General features: G+C 45.9%; 1 protein-coding gene across 1 annotated transcript in view; it reads left to right on the top strand.

Annotated features, from left to right (window-relative positions):
• Positions 1-808: 808 nt before the first annotated feature.
• INSR (insulin receptor) overlaps positions 809-22,520 on the top strand; it is a 52,382-nt gene continuing 30,670 nt past the window's right edge. The window contains 4 exon segments of the mRNA XM_082495211.1: positions 809-1,080; positions 1,082-1,186; positions 1,189-1,294; positions 8,471-9,022. Of these exon segments, the coding sequence (XP_082351337.1) occupies positions 991-1,080; positions 1,082-1,186; positions 1,189-1,294; positions 8,471-9,022 (853 nt within the window). The 5' untranslated portion in view covers positions 809-990.

Genomic DNA, 22,520 nt, shown 5'->3' with positions numbered 1-22,520 from the left:
TTGGAAAAAGGCAACTGGAAATTTGAAGTGGCTGTTTGGACTGGGCTCTCTGGTACTGAAAATGGTACCATTTAGCAGGAGATACCCACAAAGGGACTCTCTGGGGCAACTCCTCCTCCTCCACACTCTTCACCCAAAGGGTTGTTGTGCCCTGGACCAGGCTGCCGGGGGCAGGGGGGGGAATCGCCACCCCTGGAGCTGTTCAAGGGCCGGGCAGCCGCGGGGCTGCGGGACGTGGTTTAGTGGTGGCTTCGGCAGTGTTGGGATGATGGTCGGGCTCCACCATCCTGAAGGTTCTATGCTTCCAAACGTTTCACCGGGAGGATGGGGAGCGCGGTGGTCGCGGTTCGGGCGAAAGCCCCGCTCTCACCCGGGCCTTGGGGCGGTGGGGGACAGCGTGTTCCCCGTCCCCCCACCCTGCAGCCGCCGGTACAGCACTCCTCAGCTCCCCCCTTTTACTCCCCCACAGCTACCGAGGCCAAAACCCCCCTCCTTTGGGGCAGCTCTCCCCAAAACAGCGCCTTTCGCAGCGGGCCGAGGCTCGCAGGGGCCACCCCGGCCGCCTCCCTCCCCGGCAGGTGGATGGGGCCGCCGCCGCTCCTCCCCCGGGCTGTCCCGTCCCCTGCCGGGCTCCGCGCCGCCTCTTGCCGCCGCCCCGCTCCGCTCCGCTCCCAGCTGACGGGGGCAGCCCCTTGTTTACTGGCCGGGGAGGCAGCCGCCAGCCCGGCCTGCGCTGGAAGGGGCCGCGGGGCCGACGGCGAGGCGAGGCGGGGCGGAGGGGAGGCGGGGGAGGGAGAGCCGGGCGCCCCGTTTCCTGGTGCCGGCGGCCGGGCGTGATAAAAAGGGGTCGGCGGTACCTCTGCGGGTCTCTTACCGACGATGCGAAGCCGGGCCCGGCCCCCGCGCCCGCCCCGCCGCCTCTGATTCGCCCCTGCCGGGACGCGCCGAGTCGGTGGCGGCGGTGGCGGCGGTTCCTCCGACGACGCGGGCATGGGACCGAGAGCGGCGGCGGCGGCGGCGCTGGCCGTGGCCGTGGTGCTGGCGGCCTGGTGCGGCCGGAGCCGCGGGGAGAGTGAGTCGGGGCCGGGGGCGCGGCCTAGGCGGGCGGCGGGGCCCGGGCGGCGGCGGCGGTGGTGAGCGGCGGCGGCCCCGCGCCGTGAGGGGACGAGGCGGGCCCGGCCCCGCCGCGCTTTACCCTTTGTACCTGCGCGGGGAGCGGGAGCGGGGCCGGGGCCGGGGGCCGGGGGGGAGCGGAGCGGCCGCCGCGCCAGGCCGCGCCGCGGGGCCGGCGGCTGTGGCGGTTCGGCCGGGGCCTGGGGAGCGGGGCCCCGCAGCCCTCCCCGCGGGCAGCGGTTCGGGTCACCTTCACCCCCCGGGTTCGATGTTTTCGGCCCCAAACCGCCGTGGGGCAGAGGGGAGGGTGAGGGAGGGCTCGGAGGCGGCCGAGATTGGAGCCGGGACGGTACCGGGGAGGGCGGCAGCTCCCCCCGCTTCGCCTGAGGCGTCGCTCCCGCTGCCGGGGGGTGGGGGTGGGGGGGTGTCTGGGGCGACCCCCGGTCCGTTCCAGGAGGGGTTTAGCGGGGGCGAAGGTTTTGTCCGTAACCGCAGGAATACTTTTAGGTGGTCTTTCAAATCCACGGGTGCTGAAGGGGGGGAGCCGGGAGCCGGTGTTTAAACAGGGTCCTGTAAAATGCAATTTCGGGGTATAAAGGTGCTGTGTCGGAGGTGGCAAACTTGTTAAATCCACGGCTGAGGCGAGTTTAAGCCTTACAAGCTCTTTTGATGGGTTATGTTGAGTAAACCTGCTTAGGAAATGCTTCTAGTTAGAGGTTATAATTTCGGATTGTGTTTACAGATGTTTTTTTTAGAACGAAAGTATTTATTTTAAGAGGGCTACCTGGACAGATAAATCATCTGTCTTGTAGAAAATCCCATAGTCTACCTGTTAGCTTTGCCATCAGAAAAGGCAATAGCAAAAGAATCGGTTCCCATGCAGACGAGGCAACGATGGGCGTTTTTGAGATGTGTGTGAAATTCGGGGACTAAAGCAGGACGTACCCTTCAGTCAGCCTCTTCTCCCCAGCGATCACATAAGTTATATATTTCAAATATATCTCAGTTTCTTCCTCATACGTGTTTTTACATTAGAAGCCTCAAACCAGAGCAGTGGTACGGTTTTAGCTCGGGAGGGTGAGCTCCAGCTGGCAAGCGTGTACAGACCTGCCCGTTACCAAGAGAGAAATGGGGAAGGTAGTTGACATATAGCACTAATAATAAATATGTATACAACTTTAGTCCAGCAGTTCCTAATTTGAAAGCATTATTATTCCTACTACACTGCAGCTTCTTATTTATTAATTTATTTAAATCATCTTCTGCTTTTTGAGTGGCAAGTGATCTTAACTCCAGAATCTTTGCTCTATTACTACGCGGTAGGAAAATGCGCTCTACAGTTCGTGGATGGAGAAACAGCGGCGATCCACAGGCCGTCAAAGCAAAGTCTGGGGTGGCATATTTTTTGTCTCTTGCGTAGCGTAAATACTTTTCAAAGTCTCTTACAGACAATTTGGACGATAAGGTCCCTAATTCAAAAGGTTTTCAGCCGCTTTGACGTTTGACTCTGTTTTCTGAGAATGGTTAGGTCACGCAGCGCTACAGCGCGGGTGGAAAACAACACGCTGAGGCGAAGGCCTGCATCAGCGTGGCTGGAAGGGTAAATGCATGTACAATAGTTGCATAAGCAAACAAGTTGTTCCCTGAGCAACGGAACTAATGAAGTCTGCTTTCTTGGAGATTTGTGTCCTGTGTTCTCTACAAACATGCCCCGTGATAACGCTGCTTTCCAGTGACAATGTTCCCCATGTCCCTGAGCCCAACCGTACGTAGTTTTTTGTGTGCCCCATATCTTTCTCTTCCCTTTACTTCTTTTGGACAATGCCAGGTGAGAGGCTGGGGGAAAGCCGCGTCTAGTCTGTGTGTAGGTGGTTCGGTAGGCAAACTGGGTGGATGGGTTGAGTTCACGCTTAAAGCATCCTTTGGATGGAGATGCTGAATTTTTCCTCCTTATCCCATCCGCAGTTTTCACGAGTCTTTTAGGAACAAGAACTCTCTTCCTCTTCTACATGTGACTGAAGTTAGTTGGTGAGTTCAGAAGTTACTGAGAGGAACAGAAGTGAGGGTTAAGGAAGGGAGACCTGACCTGTGCATAAAGTGAAGATACAGATATATCTTATTTTGTGAAGAAAAACAGGTTAGCATGTGGGGTTTTTTTATCACTGCGTAAAATTCTTGTAATAAATCTCACACATGACTCACCCACGTCAATTCATTAGCTGTGGTATTTAGGGGTGGGATTTAACTCACCTAGTTTTAGGCATCTACCAACTGAGCAACTTACTTTGGGCTCCTTTTGTAATTAGTAGAGAACTAATCAATACAGTCAGTAGAGTTTAGAGTACACGTCCTGCCCTTCTAAACTCTTCACTTAAATTTGGGCACTGTATGGGCACTCGGCTGCTTACTGCAGATGGTGGGAGTTAGCAATCTAGCTGAGGGCTCTCTACCTAAATCAGGTGGGACAAATTTAACTTTGTGTTTCTCTAGTAATAGCCTTTTAAAGTAATTTGCTTCTTAGTTATGATTTCTGGTTTATACAGATATATTTTTTTTGTGTTCATAAACTCATTAAGAAACCGGTCCCTTGTCCCACCTCAACCCTGTGTTAATTTTTCGTGTTGAGACTCAGTCTAGAATGAAGTTCTGCTCCCAGAAGTTTAAAGTAGAAAGAGTGAGTGCAGCGGGGCAGGGCTGTATCAAAACTGGGCAACAACTGCGCCTGTTGGCGATCCCGGTGTGCCCTCTTGCTATTTTAAAGAGAGGTGGTACGCTAACTGTCTCTGAATAGTCTGTCAAACCCACAGGCTTTCTGGAGGTCAGTTTTGGGGTGACTGTCTTGCGGAATATAAGTTATGTTGATATTGGCGATGTGTAAAACCTGTTCCTGGTCCCTTTGAAGTAATAAAGATCTTAAGGTCCGTCAGCATCGACTTCTGTCCGTTACCCTGCGTGATCTCCTGTGGTCCTGGGATGCTGTCGCTTTGCTGCCTTTTATCTTTGTGTGAGAAGCAAAGCAGTACAAGTCGTGGGTTTTGTTCTGATTTGGATGAGGAGAGCATAATGATACAGCAAACCAGGCTTTATAGGCCGGGCTGTGAGGTTCTGTGAGCTTTTGATGTCAAAGAAAGTGGCCTCCGTGAGAGGTTTGCCCACAGTGCAGCAGCGCTCTCGTGGGTAGGAGGGATAATGGGCATCTGAGATGTTACCTGAGGGGCTGGAGGTTTGTAGACAGGCTCGTTTTTGAGTCCCTATCTGAACTTGCTTCATTGCTCAGATCTGAATGGCCGAGGTGGAAAACTGAAGTTTAAAAATTAATATTTCACGATTAGATATTTTAATGTTTATTAAACTATTGCTACAGCAGGCTGGAAGCTGTCTTACGGTCGGTCCCTTCTAGTAACCTGTTGCTTAATAGGATGTTTCCTTGTCTCAGCAGTTATCCCAGGAAGCACCCTAAAGTCCTTTTTCCAGTTCCCTAATACCACTTTTAAAAGTCAAACTTACATAGAATCGCAATTGACTTGACCAAAGCAAGTGTAATTTTTCTTAAGTAATTTGTTTATTCAAGTAGGCAGCAAACACTACAAAAACGCAGAATTAACTAATAGTTATCTTAAATGGCTTGCGATCTTTCTGTGCGATGCTACATTATCCTGGTCCTGACTGCTGAAGAGCCAGCGCTCTGGAGCAGTGAATCATTAAGGTTTGGTATCCGCAGAGTTCACTGTAAACAAGGCTTCAGTTCCAGCCCTTCCCCTCTTAGACGCTCTCGTGAAAACTCACCTCTGACATCAGATCTCGTTTCTTCATTCAGTACTCAAGGTTGTCACCAAACTCGCTTGTTCCAGAGGCCTGGCATCTTGGCATTTCTGTGTTTGTTTTACAAAGCATGCCGTGCAATTTATTTTCTTGGGGGTCTGATGAAACACATCTATAATGATTTTATTATTTTTTTTTTAAGTTACTTCGAATAGCGTGGTAACCGGGGTTGGAGGAGTGTTTCCTCTCTGGCATTGTAATGCTGTGCTGCTGGACACAGAGCCTGTTTCTGCTGAAATTTAGGAATTTATGTTAGTAGAGGTTTTGCCAGTAGTTTGACCAGGAATAGCTTTGGGCCTACTACTGGAGAATCAATTTGAGATTTTTATTTTCCTGAAGGCTGATTTATGTGGGGTTTTTTTGAAACCAGGTTGTCCGTCTTATAATTGACTGCTCAACTTTGCTCTCCTCCTCCTGGGATCAAACCTGCCTGGCCTTCATCCTGAATTGTTGATTAATTCCCTTGTCCCTGCAGAGGAAATACTATCGAGAGAAGCTGTGGAAAAACACTTATTACTTTGCTTAAAACTGCTCCTTGTTGTCTTGGTAACAATAAATTTATGGGGTGACTTAAGCAGCTACTGCATGAACAGAAGATGCAAACTGCTGAACAGAATTCAAAAGCATGAAAAGATCGAGAACCCTCCAACAAAACAGCATATTTTGTTTCAGACATTCTTAACTCATTATTCTCCTTGATCCTTGAGGTGGTAAAAAACAGGGAGCTCAGATACCGTGGTGGTATTTATCACCTAAAAGCTAAACTGAAGTAAAACATGAAAAATATTTCTTAAGCGTAATTTTCTCTAAATGTGGAAAAGTCTGGATAAAGCCTTTTAATCTGTGTAGATTTACAATTCTATTGACCTTTTATTCAATTGTTTATTCCAGAAACAAATCTCTTAATTTGTTTAAAATTCCTCCTAAGTTTCTATACCAGGCTAACAGCGGCGTTTGACGTTCCCTTGGTTAAAAGGCCCTGTGCAGAAGCTCCCAGGGCTGGAACCCCTCGGGCAGAGCAGACAACCTGCCAGTTTATTGCAGTGCTATTGCTCCGTGTTGAGAGCGGTGAAGTTTGAATAACTCGGGTCACATCCTGGTTTGCCAGGATGCGTGGGACCTCCTGCCTGCTCCGCGCTGGCAGCACTGGTGACGTATAACGCGTTCTGCGTGAGAGCTGGTGAAAAGTACAAAAAATATTTCTAAAATGCAAACAATCGATGGATTGTGGATGTGTACTTCCAGCTCTGGTAGATTTAGATGATTATTTAACACTTGGGAAGGCGTTGCTGTTTACTCCCTGCCTCTCTTCTGCCGTGCCGTGGGAGCAGGGATAGCTGTATGGATTAAGGGATTGTCTGGGGGCCAGCTTGTGGCCGATTCCTACTGACTTACCTAATTATAGTCGAAATGATGAAAGACTCAGGTAATTACGCGTAGTGTATATATGCATTTTGTGGCCTTGAGCCACAATAAAAGTCTAGAGCTTTACTTGAAAGTAACTCTTAGTCTGTAGAGTTGAGCTGTATTTTTTCACCTTTCCTTACGGTCAGCTGTATACGTTCCAGTTACTCCAGGTGTACTTCATACTGGGACACAGCAGTTGGTCGTGGGTACCGCCTTAGGTTGCTGTGTTTTGCCTGTGTGCTCAGCAAGCCCTAAATAAGAACCAAAACACTGGATTTTGCATTTATTGTATAGTTTTAGCTGCACCGGTGACTTGTACGTTGAATTTCAGTGTTTGAGTTTTATTTGTCCTTCTGTTGTTTCTCCTTTCATGAAGAAACCACTGGCCTGGCACACGCTTGCTTCCTTGGGAATACCCATCTTAATTATTTGAAATAAATATTTAGAGTACTTAAACTGAATCTGTTGCTCTCCCAGTTCTTTTAGCTCACGGTTGGGATGTGCAGGAGGACAGCTCTCTGGCTTCCTTCTAGTTTGGCTGCAGTTTTTCTTGGGGCAAAGAGGTTGCTGCTAGTTGGTCATCCAGTTTCCTTTCTCACTTTTTAAAAGTACATCCTTGATCTTTGTGGCACTGTGTGCGTTAGCTTTTTCTTCCAGAAAGCGATTTATGAAACGACTTGGATATAGTGCCAAAAAATCCCATTGGGCAATAACATTGCTCCAAATCCTCTATTAGTGTTGCCAGATTTATTCTTTTTTTTATTGCAGTGGAGCAAATTTTTGAATAATCATTAAGACGTTTGCATAGAATTTATTTTTAACCCACACAGCAGTGGTCTGTGTAAAACCACGAGGAGTCAGACAATCGTAACTATTAAGCGTCTGTCTCTACGTCAGTTTTGTAAAGCGAGATTATTGCTGGGTGGTTTCTTGAAGCTGTGACGTGGTAATTTTGTAGTCGGTGAGCTTTATGTGCAGTGACAAAAAGAGTACAGACCCTGTGCTTTTAACTCTCAAGGTTGGGGCGGGCTGTCTCAGCTGTAGACAAAGGACAGGATCCCTAAAGTGAATGCAGTCTCAAAAAATAAAACAAAATAAATCCACCTGGGCAGGCCAGTGAAACGGTTGGTTTGTACCCGTGGATTGCCAAGCTGCGTGCCTTTCCGCAGCCTTCTCCCTTGAACGTCAAGTTCTGGCTGTATATTTCTATGAAGTTTGGTTTTAAAAGGGTTATTACTGGGACTTTTGTTGTGCTCCACAGGCATGGGGCTCTAAATTTCCATCTTGAATTCTTACCTGTGCTTTGAGTTAAAAAAAAAAAAAAGATTTCCCTATTCAAACTTTTTTCTTTCCGTCTTTTCCTTTTGCTGGCGCCTGGATTGCTGTTATTCTGTTTACCTTCTAATTTATGCTTCGTCTAATTGTTCGCTTTGCCAGTTCTTTGGGTTACTGGTTCTGCTAAATGAACTGTCCAGATAGCCAAGGCAGGGAGATTTGCAGCCTTGAGAAAATAATAACAAAAAAGCCCAAGCACCTAATCCGAAAAGAATGCTCAGGGCAAAAATTACTAGTGTAGTAAATTACTCCTGTCAGCAAAGTCTGGGCGAGAGGATAGGCTGTACTCTTGCATGTGTGTATTTCCAGGATTTTCTGCTCTCTTCTGAAGCGCTGCCGTTTCCTAGCCATTATTCTTTTCCTATCTTCCCCTCCCTGCAGCCATTCTAAATTACTCCCTCTAATCCACTGGCATTAATTGCACAATCTGAGATGAGGTAGGTGTGTCGCTGGCAACTCTCTAAAGAAAACAGACTCTGCTGCAGAGACATCTCTTACTTTTGTAAACGCCAAGTGTCGTCTCAGGACTGGTGTTACAACTGCAGTTGTGATAGAGGTAATACCCAGAAACTCAAGATGGCAGAAAAAATGATGAAATACTCTTTCAGTCTTATTTTGTAATCGTATACCAGGGATCGTTCCCCACAGTATATTTCTTAACACTTGAAGTGTGCTTTATTGAAAATGACCTAGCTGCGTGTTCCCAGTGTAGCTGTACCTCACTGCGTGTTTAGAAAACTAAAACTATTACCTTTTCTTAAATAAATAAACAACGTTGTTCTTTGCCTTCCAGTTTGCAAAAGCATGGACATTCGCAACAATCTGACCCGGCTGAACATGCTCGAGAACTGCACTGTGATTGAGGGCCACTTGCAAATATTGCTGATGTTTAAAACCAAGCCTGAAGATTTCCGCGAGCTCAGCTTTCCTAAGCTGACGATGATTACAGACTACTTGCTTCTTTTCCGCGTGTATGGCCTGGAGAGTTTAAAGGGACTTTTCCCTAACCTCACTGTGATTCGAGGAACTCATCTGTTTTTTAACTACGCACTAGTCATTTTTGAGATGGTTCACCTGAAAGAGATCGGCCTCTATAACCTGATGAACATTACTCGAGGCGCTGTGCGGATCGAGAAGAACAACGAATTATGTTACTTGTCCACCATCGACTGGTCAAGGATTTTGGATTCTGTAGAAGATAATTACATCGTGGCCAACAAGGATGACAAAGAGGAGTGTGGAGATGTGTGTCCGGGAACTGTGAAAGGGAAGAGCAACTGTCCGCCTACTGTGATAAACGGCATTTTCATTGAGCGCTGCTGGACCCACGATCGCTGTCAGAGAGGTGAGTCTGCGGAGCGATGTTTGTCGATGATGGTTTTGCTGTCGGTTTTTAACCTGTCAGATCTATTGGAGGGCTAATAGGGACCCGTTAGTGCTTCCTTTAAGCACAGGTTCCTAAAAGCAAGACCTTTGGGATGGGGCTGTTTTAGCAGTTCTTCCACCTGTGTGTATCCAAAAATGTTGTGTTTGGTTTCTCTGGAAAGTTAGGGACTGCCTAGAGCTCACGAGTTTAACGGGCTGTGTGTGTAACTGGTATCTTGTATAGTAGTTTGTGGTATTAGTGTCTCTGTCGGCTTGGGTAGGGGATTAGAAGCCCAGGTTGACTGAGAGGCTGCAGCAAGCAGAAAAGGAACAGCGGGGAAAAGTCTTTATGGAATAAACTCAACTCTAGAACGGTGCAATTACATTTTTACTGAAACCTTCCTGCCATGAGAAAGGTGTAAGATATGTTGGGTGAGTGAGCAACGTCTGCCCAGAGTAAGAAGCTGGAAGCCAAGGCAGGGCTGAAGGGAAAAGGAGGAGGAGGAGAGAGGACCTGGACGGGGGTTGCCCGTAGCAGGAGCCCTGGGGAGGGGGAAACATCTGGGCTTGGAGCCCGGGGTTTTGGTTCGGGGGAGGTGTGTTCAGAAAGTTAGCTGCTGTTGCAACCCCTGAACTCCAGTTCTTAAACTGTATTAGGGTTGCTTTTAATTTCATACAGATTTGTGTTTTCCAAACTTGCAACTGAGCTTAAGTTTAGTTTTAATTATATATTTGCTTTGATTTATGTTAAATCTGACTGACGGGGAGCAAAGTGAATTGAGGTAAAACTCAGACGGTTGAGAGTTGTCTGTCTTTCTGGAGGTAGTGCATCCAAATGAAGCAGTGTGGCCTAAGACGAAATTGGGAAACTTGTGGGCTGGAGAGAATTTCTTGCCAAGCTTTAAAGGGCAACTCTGAGTGCTAAGTGCCAAATTTGAGAAGGAATTCCTACCAGTATGCATAAACTAATGAAATTAATGTGGTTTCCCCTCTGCTACTCCTCACCCCAAAATCGTCTAGCTTCCTTTTAAAGAAAGTGGTTATTTTTTGTCGCCAGAATAACAGGGTATGAGCAAGAAGATGCAAGCATGTATGTGCGTTCCTTTTTTAAAATGAAAAATAAGGCCATAAAGCATTTTAGTTTATAAACTCTTTTGGTATACGGTCATCATCAGCGCTGAAACCTGGTTTCTTGTGCATTCGTGTTTTTATGTTCTCTGCTGTTTCATAAGGTTAAAGATCCAGCTGAAACTTTCTCGGTGGCTAGACCATTCATGATGTCCCTCATTCCTGTGAATTTTCCGGGGCTGTGCTACAGTGGACTGGAATGTATGGTTTCTCTCCTTTATACGGCTGCCTATTTCCATGAAACCTGTAGGAATGTTGTATTTTACCATTGGGGCAGAAATATCTGCTCCGGAGCCTCTCACACAAATTCAGCTAAATTTATTAGAGGTTACCCGTACAGCATCACACACTGCCTTAGCTCGGTTACCGAAGGAAGCCGAGCTAGGAAGTCCATTTGTCTTGAATTTGAAGTTGAAACTTGAATTTTAAAATGGTTTCAAAAGTAATTATATACAGATGCTCCCATCTGGTTTTCTGTGTTCCTTGTAGACTTAGAGGAGTGATGCTCCTCTGTATTTTGCCTGTAACTGGTATGCGTTTTCAAAACCACTTAACCAGCCACGCTTATCTTTGTTTTGAATGCTAAGGTTTGTACTCTTACTTATTGGCAGCTGGTGCTCTCAACGAGCTGGCGTCTGTATTATTATATCGTGCCTTGTGGCACCTGCCTCTGTGCTTCTGAAGTTCTTTTAACAGCTTGAGGAGCCTTTTAGACTTTTTTGAGTAGCCTTTAGACTTTCAGCACACATGCACGCTAGTAACTATAGTAGAGATTAAGTGCCGTTTATTTGGTGAGCCTGTTGGTGGAATCGCTGTGTTCTCTGTTCTCGCGCCAGCCGTAACGTACCCTTAGCGTGTGTAACCGTTTTGTCAAGATTATTAAGAGCTTGGGTGAATTGTACGTTGGCTTTCCTCAGCCTGAAGACCCTCATAGCAACTCCCAGTACAGAGGGTATTAATGTCAGGAAATCTCTCCCTCTGCATTTTTGCAGCTTATCTGGGAATCGTCAGCAGCTAACACTGCGCTGAAGTCTCCCGTCTCTCTGGTTTTAAGTGTATTCCCCTCTTTTATTTTTGCTGTTTGTCTCATAGCCAATGCTGGAATGAAATGTAGCAATTTCAGCATAACTTTCTCGGGGGAAGTTTGGGTTTGTGTGGTGTTTGTTTTAACGCAGGTTATTTGTATCTCTAGTTTGTTTTAGAAAACTTGGTGTAGAATCTTCTGTTTGCTGTTTCTCCTTGTGCCTCTCTGCAGGGGAAGTTGTTGCTGTGTAATCTGATGGCGCTGTTGGATAGCGCTGCTGCCCTGGGACTGCGGGTCAGGATATTTTGTTTGCTGTTTTGTCTACTGGAAAAAATCCTGACAGAATATGTAAATATTGATTGTTTTGATGTTGCAGAGTACGTGTCAATTGACAGAGACAAGTCCCAAGCCGGCAAGCTTTTCCAGCCTGCTAAGCCTTGACTCTTGCTGGAGAGAATTAGGAGATGGGTGAGAAGTTTGAGAGAGCACAAAGCTGAAAGATGTCACAGAAAGGTCTTGTGTGAGTGGGAAGGGAGATGGCAGCGGTTGGGTCAGAGCGGGGTCCGGGCTATCCCCCGTCGCTTCCACACCAGTCCCTGACCTTCCCCTGCCTGCTCTCTGTGGTCGCTTCCTTCACGTTATCCCTGCCGCATCTCATACCGATCGTGCATCTTTGGTAGTTCTTTATTTTAATCAGCACAGATATCCCAGTTAACTCCGAAACTAACTTTCAGTTAGAGCACGTCATTATCTCTGAGGCACACGTCCAAGTCCCTGAATCATCCTTGCAGCTATAACTCCAGCCCAGAAATTTTTTCAGTTGGTGATAACATGTTCGAGACAACAAAGTAAAGGATCTTCTTACAGACGTTAGAGCGAAGGTTGTGGATGAAACCGGTTGGGAGGAACTGAAATGATTTGTGGGCAGCTGCCGGCTTTGAAAAAACAGTTGCAATATTGAGGAATCTGTGTCTGAGTGCAAAGATGTGTAGGTGGATAGACCATAGATTGAGATTGGTCGGCATGTGTTTCCTGAAAGTTTTCTTCTCTTTTTTTCTAAATTACTCGTGGTGGTGTGAAAAGCAAGTTGGTTCAATTAAGGCCAACTCATGTTATATTTTGGGTAGGAAGGGAGGGAAATATGTAGCCTGTTTGGAATTTGGGTCTAGCCTTGTGCTGTTTATGGCAGCCAAATGCTGTTCCTGTTCTGGAGGTTTTGTACCTTTTCAGCCCGTATTTTCATAAGGCTTTTTTTTACATACATACTTATTTTTATTGCCGTAAAAACATAGTTCTTAGTTCGGTGCAGCATGTTCATGCAGAGAGCGTCTTTGCTGAAGAATGCAGACAACAAAAATGCTGGAAATGCCATGTCCTAGACCTCAGTCTAAATCTGCCAAACGTGATTTTCATATTTTGCATTTTTTTCCCGCATGTTTTTTTATGTAATAAAAATGCTATATGTCTGTCACTCCACTTGCGGAAGGAACAATTCCCTCTGAAATAGGATTTCCTGCCAGTTCTCTTTGCAGTGAGTCGTCTCTGTCCGTGCATAATTTGAAGCAGCCTGATGTTTTTGACAGTCTTAATTACAAAGGCGAGTTCAGCCTTTTACTTGCATATTGGGTCATTTGGAAGTGGAATAAGGTAATAGGAAGGAAAATTGGAATGGCCAAATAAAAACGAACAGGAAAATGATCTGCAATATCAGACAGTCCCTTGGTGAATATTGGAGAGCCGCGTTTCTGGAATATGAGGATGAATACCTGAATTATGAGCGTCATTCTTTAGAGGATATGATGAAATTCAAGTTCTCCTGTTCATCCTGAATGAAACCTTTGTAGGAGTCTGTTATCTTCTTGATCTTGGGAATTCACGCTACCAGGAAATTCGAGTTATTACGAGTGTGGGCCATTTCAGGTTTGTAGCTAGACGCTTTCTTCAAACTGTTCTCTTGCTTTATATGGGATAAAACCAAAAAGTTGTGTCTCTCCATGAGTGCAATCTCGAATTTGTTGTAAAATATTAACCTCATGAAAAGAAAGTGGAAGGTGTATGAAACCATTTGGGCCAATTGAAGAAGATGGTGGAACAGAGCTGATAGAGGGGATGACAATCTGGATTAACTGCCCTGCGAAGGAGCTGCTAAAGAAAAGTACCGTCTGAAAATAATAATGTTTGTCCAGATTTTTTTCTGATGTTGGGGAAGCAGGTCTGGATACAGGGATACAACAGGATCCCCCTTTAATTTTCCTGTGATCTACCCAGGAAAAATTCTGGGACAGGTCAGGAAGTGAAGAGTAGCTTTAGTAGCTTGCTTTGTTTCCTAGTACAAGCAACACAACAAAGCACTCGTAAAAACATTGCTCAGCCTGAAATGTTTTTCAGCTGCTGTGAAACAGCACCGAGAGCTTTTAAAGAGACCGGTGCCAGAAGAAATTCTGCAACTATGAACATCTTCAAGGCAGGTTTGAATAACAAAGTTCAGAGGTGTGTGTGGGAAACGTTTTGTGATGTTTACTTAGGTAGAAATATTACTTAGCAACAGCTTCCTGTAATTTTTATGTGCTGGGAATTTCTGTAACCATAAGCTGAGTTTTATTACCTTTGTATGGGAAAGGGGTCTCGAAGCACTGAGCAGACCTAGCCAACCTCAAGGGCAGGATATTTTTAAAGCTTCAAACACAAAAGAATTTTTTCCAGTTGCTACCACATGAAGTGGAAATGCTCCTTTTATTTGGAGATCTGATAAGAACTGCCTTTTTTTTTTTTTTTTTTTCCCCTTAGCTCTGACAAATGCCAGATGGAAGTTGACACCCGATAATCTCACTGGGGCGTCTGTTCTCAACCTTGCCAAGTGACAGCTTTATTGAGTGCATGTAGTGCTTGTGGTTGGGGCTATTGTGATGCTTGCAAGCGGCTAGACATCCTAAACTAATTCACTTTAGCTTATTAAGAGTAGCTAAAGATTTATGGTGCTTGGTGGTGTGATACAGCCCAGAATTGGGGGAAAAGGGGTGGAAGGGATCAGTCCACACAAATGGCTATTTAAGAATATACAACTTACCTTAGAAACGCCAAACAAAACTTGGGGCTGTGAAGAAGCATCTTGTTCGGCTTCTCTCCGCTGACCTGGGGTGACACAAGGCTGCAGGATTTCAATACTTAGAGTTTCAACTTGCTGAGAAGTCCCCGCGTGTGCAGCTCCCATGTTCTCACCATGTTCATGTTTCTTCAGCTTCTTCACTGCTACACCTTTACTGAAACACAGAGGAGTTGAAGATTTTCTTTCCCCACCCCAATTCCCAACCAGCGCTTTAGGCAGAAGCCACTGTCTGATCCGTTCCGTCTCTAGAGCATTTGAACAGGAGCTCATCCGACAGTTAATCAGCAGTAAACAAAGAGAATTCACCCCAAAGTTAAGATACCTTAATTTCTGTACAAAGGTCTTGCCAAGGCAAAGGGTTTTGATTAGTTAAAAAGGAGAATGAGGTATTTTGCTGCTGATACAGTGAAAATTGGAAGCTTTCATCTTGTTTGGTCTGAAGGTTTTTTTGGGCTGAGAATTTTAATTCTTTTATCCTTAGCCCCTTCCCCGAAACACTTGTTATTGAAGTCAGTGTCAGGGCCGTTGAGGAGACCAGGAGGAGTTTCACATTTCACACGCAGGGGTTCAGCACTAACATTACTGGAAGATGTTTTAAGATCTCTGTTCGATCTTCAGTGGTGACGTCGACTGCTTATGATTTCCAAGGGTGGCGTGCCAAGGTAGAATACTTATTTTTCCCACTTCAAGAACAGTTCCAGGTTACCTTGTTTGCTTAAACGAGGGAACCTGCACTACTCCTTGTCAGACAAAATATAGAAGACTGACTACGCTTGGCAGACACATTTGTTGGAAAGCCCTGTTGTCTGGGCATGGATGTAGAAGCAGGAAGTCACAGAATGTAAAAAAAAAAAAATATAATAATACTGAGCAACAGAGTTAACCTTTGTTAGTAATGCATGAATGGGAGAGCTGCAAATGGTTCGCCTGATGCAATGTGTTTGCTCGGGGAGGAGGGGACTTGTTTCATTCAGAGCGAATCCTGCTGAATGTTGGGAGTGCTTTGGTGCCGTAAGTGGAGATAAGGAGCTGGCTAGTTTATATATCCTGTATGTTTTCCTCCCTTCACCCCCCTTAATGAAGGCAGAACAAGGATTCTGTATTTTAAATCTTAAAAATCGTAATTGACTATAAAGGTATTCTAAATAAAATGCAATTCTGATGCTCCTCAGATTTTGGCAGAGAGAGCAAAATAAATTCAAGGTGCATATGATGGTATAGCATTCCTTAATTTTGTGATGAAGGAAGGAAACCCTTCCTGCAAAAGGCTTTGAAAGGATTGTGAACCGTTGAGTCCATACAAAGAACTATATTCAGTGCGCATAAGACCAACCAAAGTATGTCACTTGGCAAAGCTCTCTGGAAGATCTTTCTCTATCAGGAATTGTATTTGACAGGGTTTGCCTCTGTAAATAAATTTTGTGTTTCAACCCACCCTCCCCCCCCATACAAAACACAAAAAAGGTCACAAAACCCCCAGGTGTGCCCAGTGCAAAGATTGTTTCTGGCTGAAAGGTTGAGGATTTCAGGACCTTTTGATTAATTACAGAGCTGGTGAATACCCAGCCGTGTCCTGGAGGAAGCAGCACTAACCCTTCTCTCAGGTTGCAACAATAGCTGGTTAAAAGTTCAATGATCATGCTTCCCAATTATATCCTATAATTGTGTGCGAGTTCCTATTGGAGGGACGTGAATGAACTTGCTGGGCTGTTTATGCTTCTTAATTAGAGCTGTTGGTTAGCTGAAAAAACAGGGAGTTGGGTAGCGGGAAGTTGTGGGGGCAGCGGCGGGGATCGGCTGGCAGCGGGCTGAGCCGCTCGGTACGTGCCTGCAGTTATTTCAGTCGCTGCTTTGATCCAAAGTTTGCGGCTGGCATTGCGTAAGTCTCCAAACCAGCGCTGCTGCTCGGTCCCTGAAATACTGTAGATTACAACTGTGTGCGTTCATCGCCTTTATCTAGATTTTTTTTTTTTTTTTTTTTTTTTTTTTTTTCAGCTGAGGGTACTGAGCGCTGTGCTGGCTGGGCGGACATTGTTTGAAAGTCTTGCTTTTATTTTGGCTTGTGACATTTCAGACAAACAGAGAATTAACTTAGTCTCTGTGTGGCGCGTAAACGTTGGCTAAGTGAGTATAACGTCTTGGTTTGAGTCTGGCTTCCTTGTGAAATCTATATTTAAATGAACTGAAAAAACAGGGCAGGATGCTCGGCACCTGCTCACGTCCAAAAAGTTTTCTAATGTGGAACTTCCTTCTTCCTCCTTCAAAATAGGGTCAGAATTGCTATTGAGGAGGGATGCTGGCAGGGCATGAGGATGCTCTGTATGAACAAGGAGCTTCTAGCTCAGTACTCCGTGTGAATTCCTTCATTTGAGAGTGTGCTTTCTTACTTACCTGACCAGAGGCTGTCTCCTGGGCACCTCGAGAGGCTGCAGGTGCTGAGGAAGAAGATGTTTTGAAGAAAATCCCCCAAAACAGTTGGAAAGAAAGTCCGGTTAAAATAGCATTTAGCAGGACGCTGGGATTAATTTTCTTCTACGTATTTTTAAAGAACTCGGGGAGGTGTGTGGTTTTGCCAGCATCGCTTCAGTGCACTCCAGAAAAATAAATGCGATTTTAATCTTGTGTATCAGGTTAGAGGTGCCCTTTTTCAAGGATGTCAAGAAATACTGCTCCATTTTAATTGTAAATCAGGCAGTTTCAGCTTTTGCAGGCATCAGCTCCCACACTGCAGTCGCTGAAGCACTGGCAGGTGCCGGACAGTTGAGCTGTTAAGTATTGTAACCCTTGTTCATATAAAGGATAGTCAGGGTGACAGGTATTTAGCAAGATTGGTCTGATGAAGATTGTAAAATTTGCAAGGGCTTTTTCGGTGGGGAAGGGGAATTTCATTGATCTGTTCATAGAACTATTCCAGTCTTTCGTTTTCTATGGAATTTGAAGGCTTCTGGAGTTGTGCACATCGTACTTGCTGGTCACTTGGGACTCCTACAGAATTGCTGCTGGTGTGTGGCCACACTGGAATTTAAGGGCCCTGACGTGATGAGCTGAGAGACGGATGGTTTTTAAATCAATGCACAGATTTAAGGAAACTTGGGTAGCAAATGTGCAGAGCTCAGAGAAGGTATCTGCAGCCTGAGCAGCAGTAAGGTCTGAGGTTGCTTTCTGGTTCCTCGTGCTCCTCTCGGTTCACTTTATCCTGACCCCTAAGCGTGATTCCTCATTTAATGGTTTTTAAAAAAGTGGATTGTCTGGGGCAGGGAGGGAGGAGATTGGTCTCAATTTGTTCTCTAAAATAAAGGCTGTTGGGCTGCAGGACTGTAAGCAAGGGGAAGTTTATAGGGCAAGAGAACAGGCATGGCTTGGAGTTGTGTAGCCATAATTTCCAACTTATTTTTTGATATCTTCTCTGGTTATGTAGCTGTGAGGGTTCAACTTTGTTACCAGCACATGGGGTTATTGCAGCGTGAGGCTGTGACACCGTGCGCGGGGGCAGCAGTGACGGCAAAGGAGCTGTGCCTGCGGTGCGGGAGAGCTTGGGCTCCAGGCAGCGTTTCGGAGAGGCGGGAGCAGCGGGGCCTTTCCTGCCGGGGGGAGAGGGTTCGGTGCTGAGATGAAGCGTTCTCGCGTGGCAAAACTGCAAAGCAGTCTGCATGACACGAAACAGGGTTGCCCGTACACTGGCTGGTTTCTCCCCTATTGATGTGAAGAGGGCCAAGTCCGGCACAGTGCGTTCGAGGGCGGGATTATTTGATGTCTGTGGGAGAGCTGCTGGACGCGGCAGGTTTGCTTTCGGTAATGCGAAGGAGATGCCGTTAACTTCCCAGTTGTTTGTTCTGAAGTATCTGAAAATAGTAACTGAGATTTTTACTAAGCAACCTGCGGCAAGAAAATCAAGTTACAGCTATTGCACTGAACCGAGCACACAGAAGTCTCTTGCGCAGAAACTGCAGATACCGCGCTAAAACTCCGACATATTCGATGATTGAGACAATGTGTAAGGACTACTTGCACTTGAAGGTGGGCTTGAACCCTGCTGCAGTGTTACAGACACGATTAGTAAATCTTAGGAACGATGTGGGAAGCTCTCCCAGTGCATCGAGTTTCCCGGGGATAAGGCACGTGCGAGTCAGCAGACATCACGGGATAACTAAGCGTTTTTCTATTACCATTTTAAACTTCATTAGGCATCCATGTTGCATTACGACACTGCGAGGACTTTAATACTTCATGGGCAATATTCATTACAATTTGAGTATCAGCCAAATATTTTTCTTGTCTTCTCTGCAAAGACAAAGCAATTATATTCTATGGGTGGTGAAAACACAACAGCAATGATTTAATAAAAGAAATACGACTTGTTTTTTTCTGGTCTTCGGTCTTTTCTGAATGTCATCTTTCTGAAGTAAGGCTGATCGCGCTGGATGTGTTTACACAGCTTCAGTTCGGGACGAATGAGTCCAAGAGTTCCCTTGCAAGTACCCCTTGAAAGCTCCCAAAAGCCGGAGAGGAAATGGAGCTCAGTCTCGCCCAGCGGAGCCTTAATGCAGCTTAAAGGAATAAGGCTTTTGTTTTAAAACTGCATTTGAAGCGAAGCCTTTAAAGCTCAATAAACTCTTTCTCTGGGCATTCAATTCTGTGGGTTTTGGGCTCAGGGAGTCTCTGCACGCTCTGTGTTTCTGGCAGAAGGGAAAGCCTGACGTGCGGGAGCTGTCTTAACTGCTTTTTCCTGAATTCTCCAGGTATGTGGAAACTGGTGCTTTGTCTGAAATGACTTCTCACCTCATCATTGGGTTTCTACAATTATTAAATAACCTATACATCATGGTTTTTTTGGTAACCTGTTCCTTAGGCTTCTCTTCCCTACTCCAATAACCTTATCTCCAGGGCTGCTTAAATAATTTGTACAGCGATTGGCTGTTCTTTCGGTGCTTAAATATCAAGTTTCTGTTCCACAAAACTAGTCTACAAGCCTGTTAGAACTAGGTATCTGCATCAAGCATCGGGTTTTGTTCTGGGGAATATAAAATGTTCTCCTTTGAGCCTGTGCAGTGCATGAGTTTGGTGGGTGTGATAAGAAAAACGTCCTCGTGTTTTGCATGGCTCCGTTGGCGAAAGGAGGAGCTGCTGCATGAGGGTTCTTGTTGATCAGCACTGGGGAAGAGCGTCTTGGTTTTCCACGTGCTCTAATCTGTGATAACAAAAAGAACTCCAGATTGTGTTTTTCAAACAGGCTTTACGTCTCTCGGTGCTCAGATTTGCCAGCGACTGTCCGCTGCGGTGATACATCCATCCACCCAAAGCCTGATGTGAAGCGGCGCGGTTTCAAACCCGAGCCTGGCTTTGGCGCTGAAGGAGGCTGAGCAGGACTCGGCAATAAACCGTCAAGTGTTTCACTTCGTACTAAGTATTTTGCAGAGGATCGCGCGCTGGATGTGGGCTGATACCTCCCATCTCTTCTCGGCACTGCCGCCGGCCTCTCGGGTGGCTCCGTGCCCCTCTGTGCCTCGGTGGCTGGCTGTCACGCAGAGCTGCTCAGAGCGACTTGCTGACGAGCGAGACTTCAACAAGCTTCAGGCGGCGAAGGCGGGAAGTGCCTCAAGGCAGAATTTCATTTTGAGATGGGTTTAGACAAACAACTGTCAGAAATGTCTTAGGAAAAGTATTTGATCTGGCCTTGGACAGGTGGATAGACTGGGCGGCATCTCGAAAACTTCTTCGGCTCCTTTCCAGTTGAAGATTGCTTTCGGTAACAGCAGCTCCGTGTTGAGATTCGAAACCTCCACAGTTTGCTTAAGAAAAAGACTCTTTGTCCCTGGAGAAACTGAAGAAACTCTGGGAAAACTTTAGGCTTCTTGTAGACAAGAGTCCTGTCTCCTTTTCTTGCTAGGTAGTGCTAGTTTGTGTAAGATCATTTCCGTAAGTTTCCCCCCGTCGCGGTAATTACCCGATCTGGGGATTGGCAGGTGTCCGGCTCACGCTATGGTATCAGTTAGACCAGCTCTGAATAGTCTTAATTGCTCTGAAATGGACAATGCTGATGGTAACCGGTGATTAGACCCTATCTTGACTCCCGTGCTGATAAACATCCACGAAGCCGAAGCTTTTTAGCAACAGTGGCACACGCCTGCGCGGTTGGTGTTAGGTAAGCAGATCCTGTTTCTCTCTATGGCCGAGCATAGTTTAATGGGTGGATAATGAGACTTTTGCTGCTGCCGCACTTCCTTATTATTGAACAAAGTGACTTCAGTGACGGCCAGTTTTACTTTAAGAGTTGACCATGACAGAGGCATGAAACAAAACAGATTTTTCACTATTCTGACAATTCACAGTTGGAGCCATTAACTATTGTGGGATAAAGATTGAGAATCCAAGATCTCCCCTGAGTTTAGTGTAACTTCAGAAAATTCAGTTCCCTCGTTGCTGGCCTCTCCTTGTTGGGATGGCAAAACTAGTTTGGGATTAAATTCCTTCAGATGAAAATTTTCTCTTGCATAATTTACAAGGAGAAGTAGATTAATAGCTGCTAAGGGTGGCTTGTGCAATTAAGTTAATGTTTTTGTACTAATCTATAGCCATTTGTTTTTCCTTAGGGTTGTATTTGCGTGGCTTTTGGTCATTTTTATCCTTCCTCATTTGGCGCTTTGATTAGGGCAGCAGAGCGATGTGGCCCAGCACACATCCTATAGATCACAACTATAGGGATCAGTATGTTTGGAACGAGGAGCCGTTAAACAGATACATAGCTGGGTAGAGCTGCGTTGCATAGTTTGTGTGGGGCCACTTATTATTATACACTGAATTATTTGAAAATGGGCCTTGCCGGTATGCTGAAGATGACAAGGGCAAGTAGTAAATAAAAATACATTTTGTAGAGAGGTCTCAACTGCTCGGCTCTGGGGCTGCAAGCAAAGAGTATCTGTTTCAGTACTGCTAAGTAAATTCTTATACCTAGAAATAACCTGTGGAGAGCATACTTAACTGCTTTAGGGCAAAGAGGAGGGTGTATAAATTAGCGGGCACGAGCTGGTGAAGCCAAAATGACTAGAGTAGTTGAGAAAATATTATATGGGTGCATATACTCTATGCATTTGATACCGGTATGCCAAGTAATGAGATACAGCATACATTTCTCCTTTCCACAGTTCAAATATGATTTTGAAAAAATTTATTGTGTGTTCGGGGAAAACCATGACGGCTATTAAATTACTGGCAGACGTGCTTTACAATATTTTGTTTTGGATGTATCTACGTGGGAAATAGATCTGGTAGCAGAGGGATGCGTGCGTTGGCCCTTCGGCGAATCCCTTCGTGCGTTGGCTGCTCGCACGGGGTATAACTGCTCTGTTTTGATCCCTGCCAGGTTGCCTGCTGCCAGCCGCGGGTCATCTTGGGGAGCAGGCAGCTTCTTCCAAGGGCGCTGCCTGCTTCGAGAGGCTGCTGGAGACCCGGAGTCGCCTTCCCCTCTGCTGCCGTCTCCGGTAGTCAGCCTCTCTTGGCACAGAGCGAAACCCTTTGCCCTCGGAGTGGCTGCAGTGGGACAGAGACCGGCATTGTGATCGGATTCCCACCGCAGCCGTTCCCTGTCTAGCACGGATTTGGGCAGCGTGCTAAATGACCGCGCGCTAAAACAGTTTGTGCATCCTGGTAACTTAAGAAAACAAAATCTGGTTGGCAGAGCTGGTTAGCTGCGCTTCACGGGGAAAATTCGTCCTCCAGATATTTCTTTGCACCGTTGGCCTTCAGGTGATATTTACCTTTCTCTCTCCTCATCCTCTGTGGCTCTCTGGGAGGTGATAAGTTTTGTTCCTTCTTTCTCTCCGGCTTCTTTTCGGGATCTTCATCCACAAACACAAATTGAACGTTAATATCTATGTTTACAATTCATGGCTATGCCGTGAAATCTGTCCAGATTAAAATCTTAACCTCTGTCTGACATTTCTGTGTAGATCATTAGTTATCAGCTTAATCTCCTTGTGGTTAATCTTATACTTCCGCCTGTTTCATTACCTTTCTCGGTTATGGACAGCTCTGCTTTCCTATTTACTGTAAACTCTATGTCCTTTTCGGTGTGTGTCCAGGTTACATTTTGCACATCTTTTCACATAACATATCTAAAACACAATCTTCCTTATCCCCGCAGAGCTGAACGGGTCGGCTTAGCTGTCGTTCTTTCATGCCTTGTTTACTACAACATCCATCTCTGTGGCCTTGAGAAAAGCA

The sequence above is a fragment of the Vanellus vanellus genome (assembly GCF_965231255.1).
Source record: "Vanellus vanellus genome assembly, chromosome: 25".
Taxonomy (NCBI): domain Eukaryota; kingdom Metazoa; phylum Chordata; class Aves; order Charadriiformes; family Charadriidae; genus Vanellus; species Vanellus vanellus.
The sequence above is the reverse complement of the archived record's forward strand: the minus strand, read 5'-3'. Positions and strand labels throughout refer to the sequence as shown.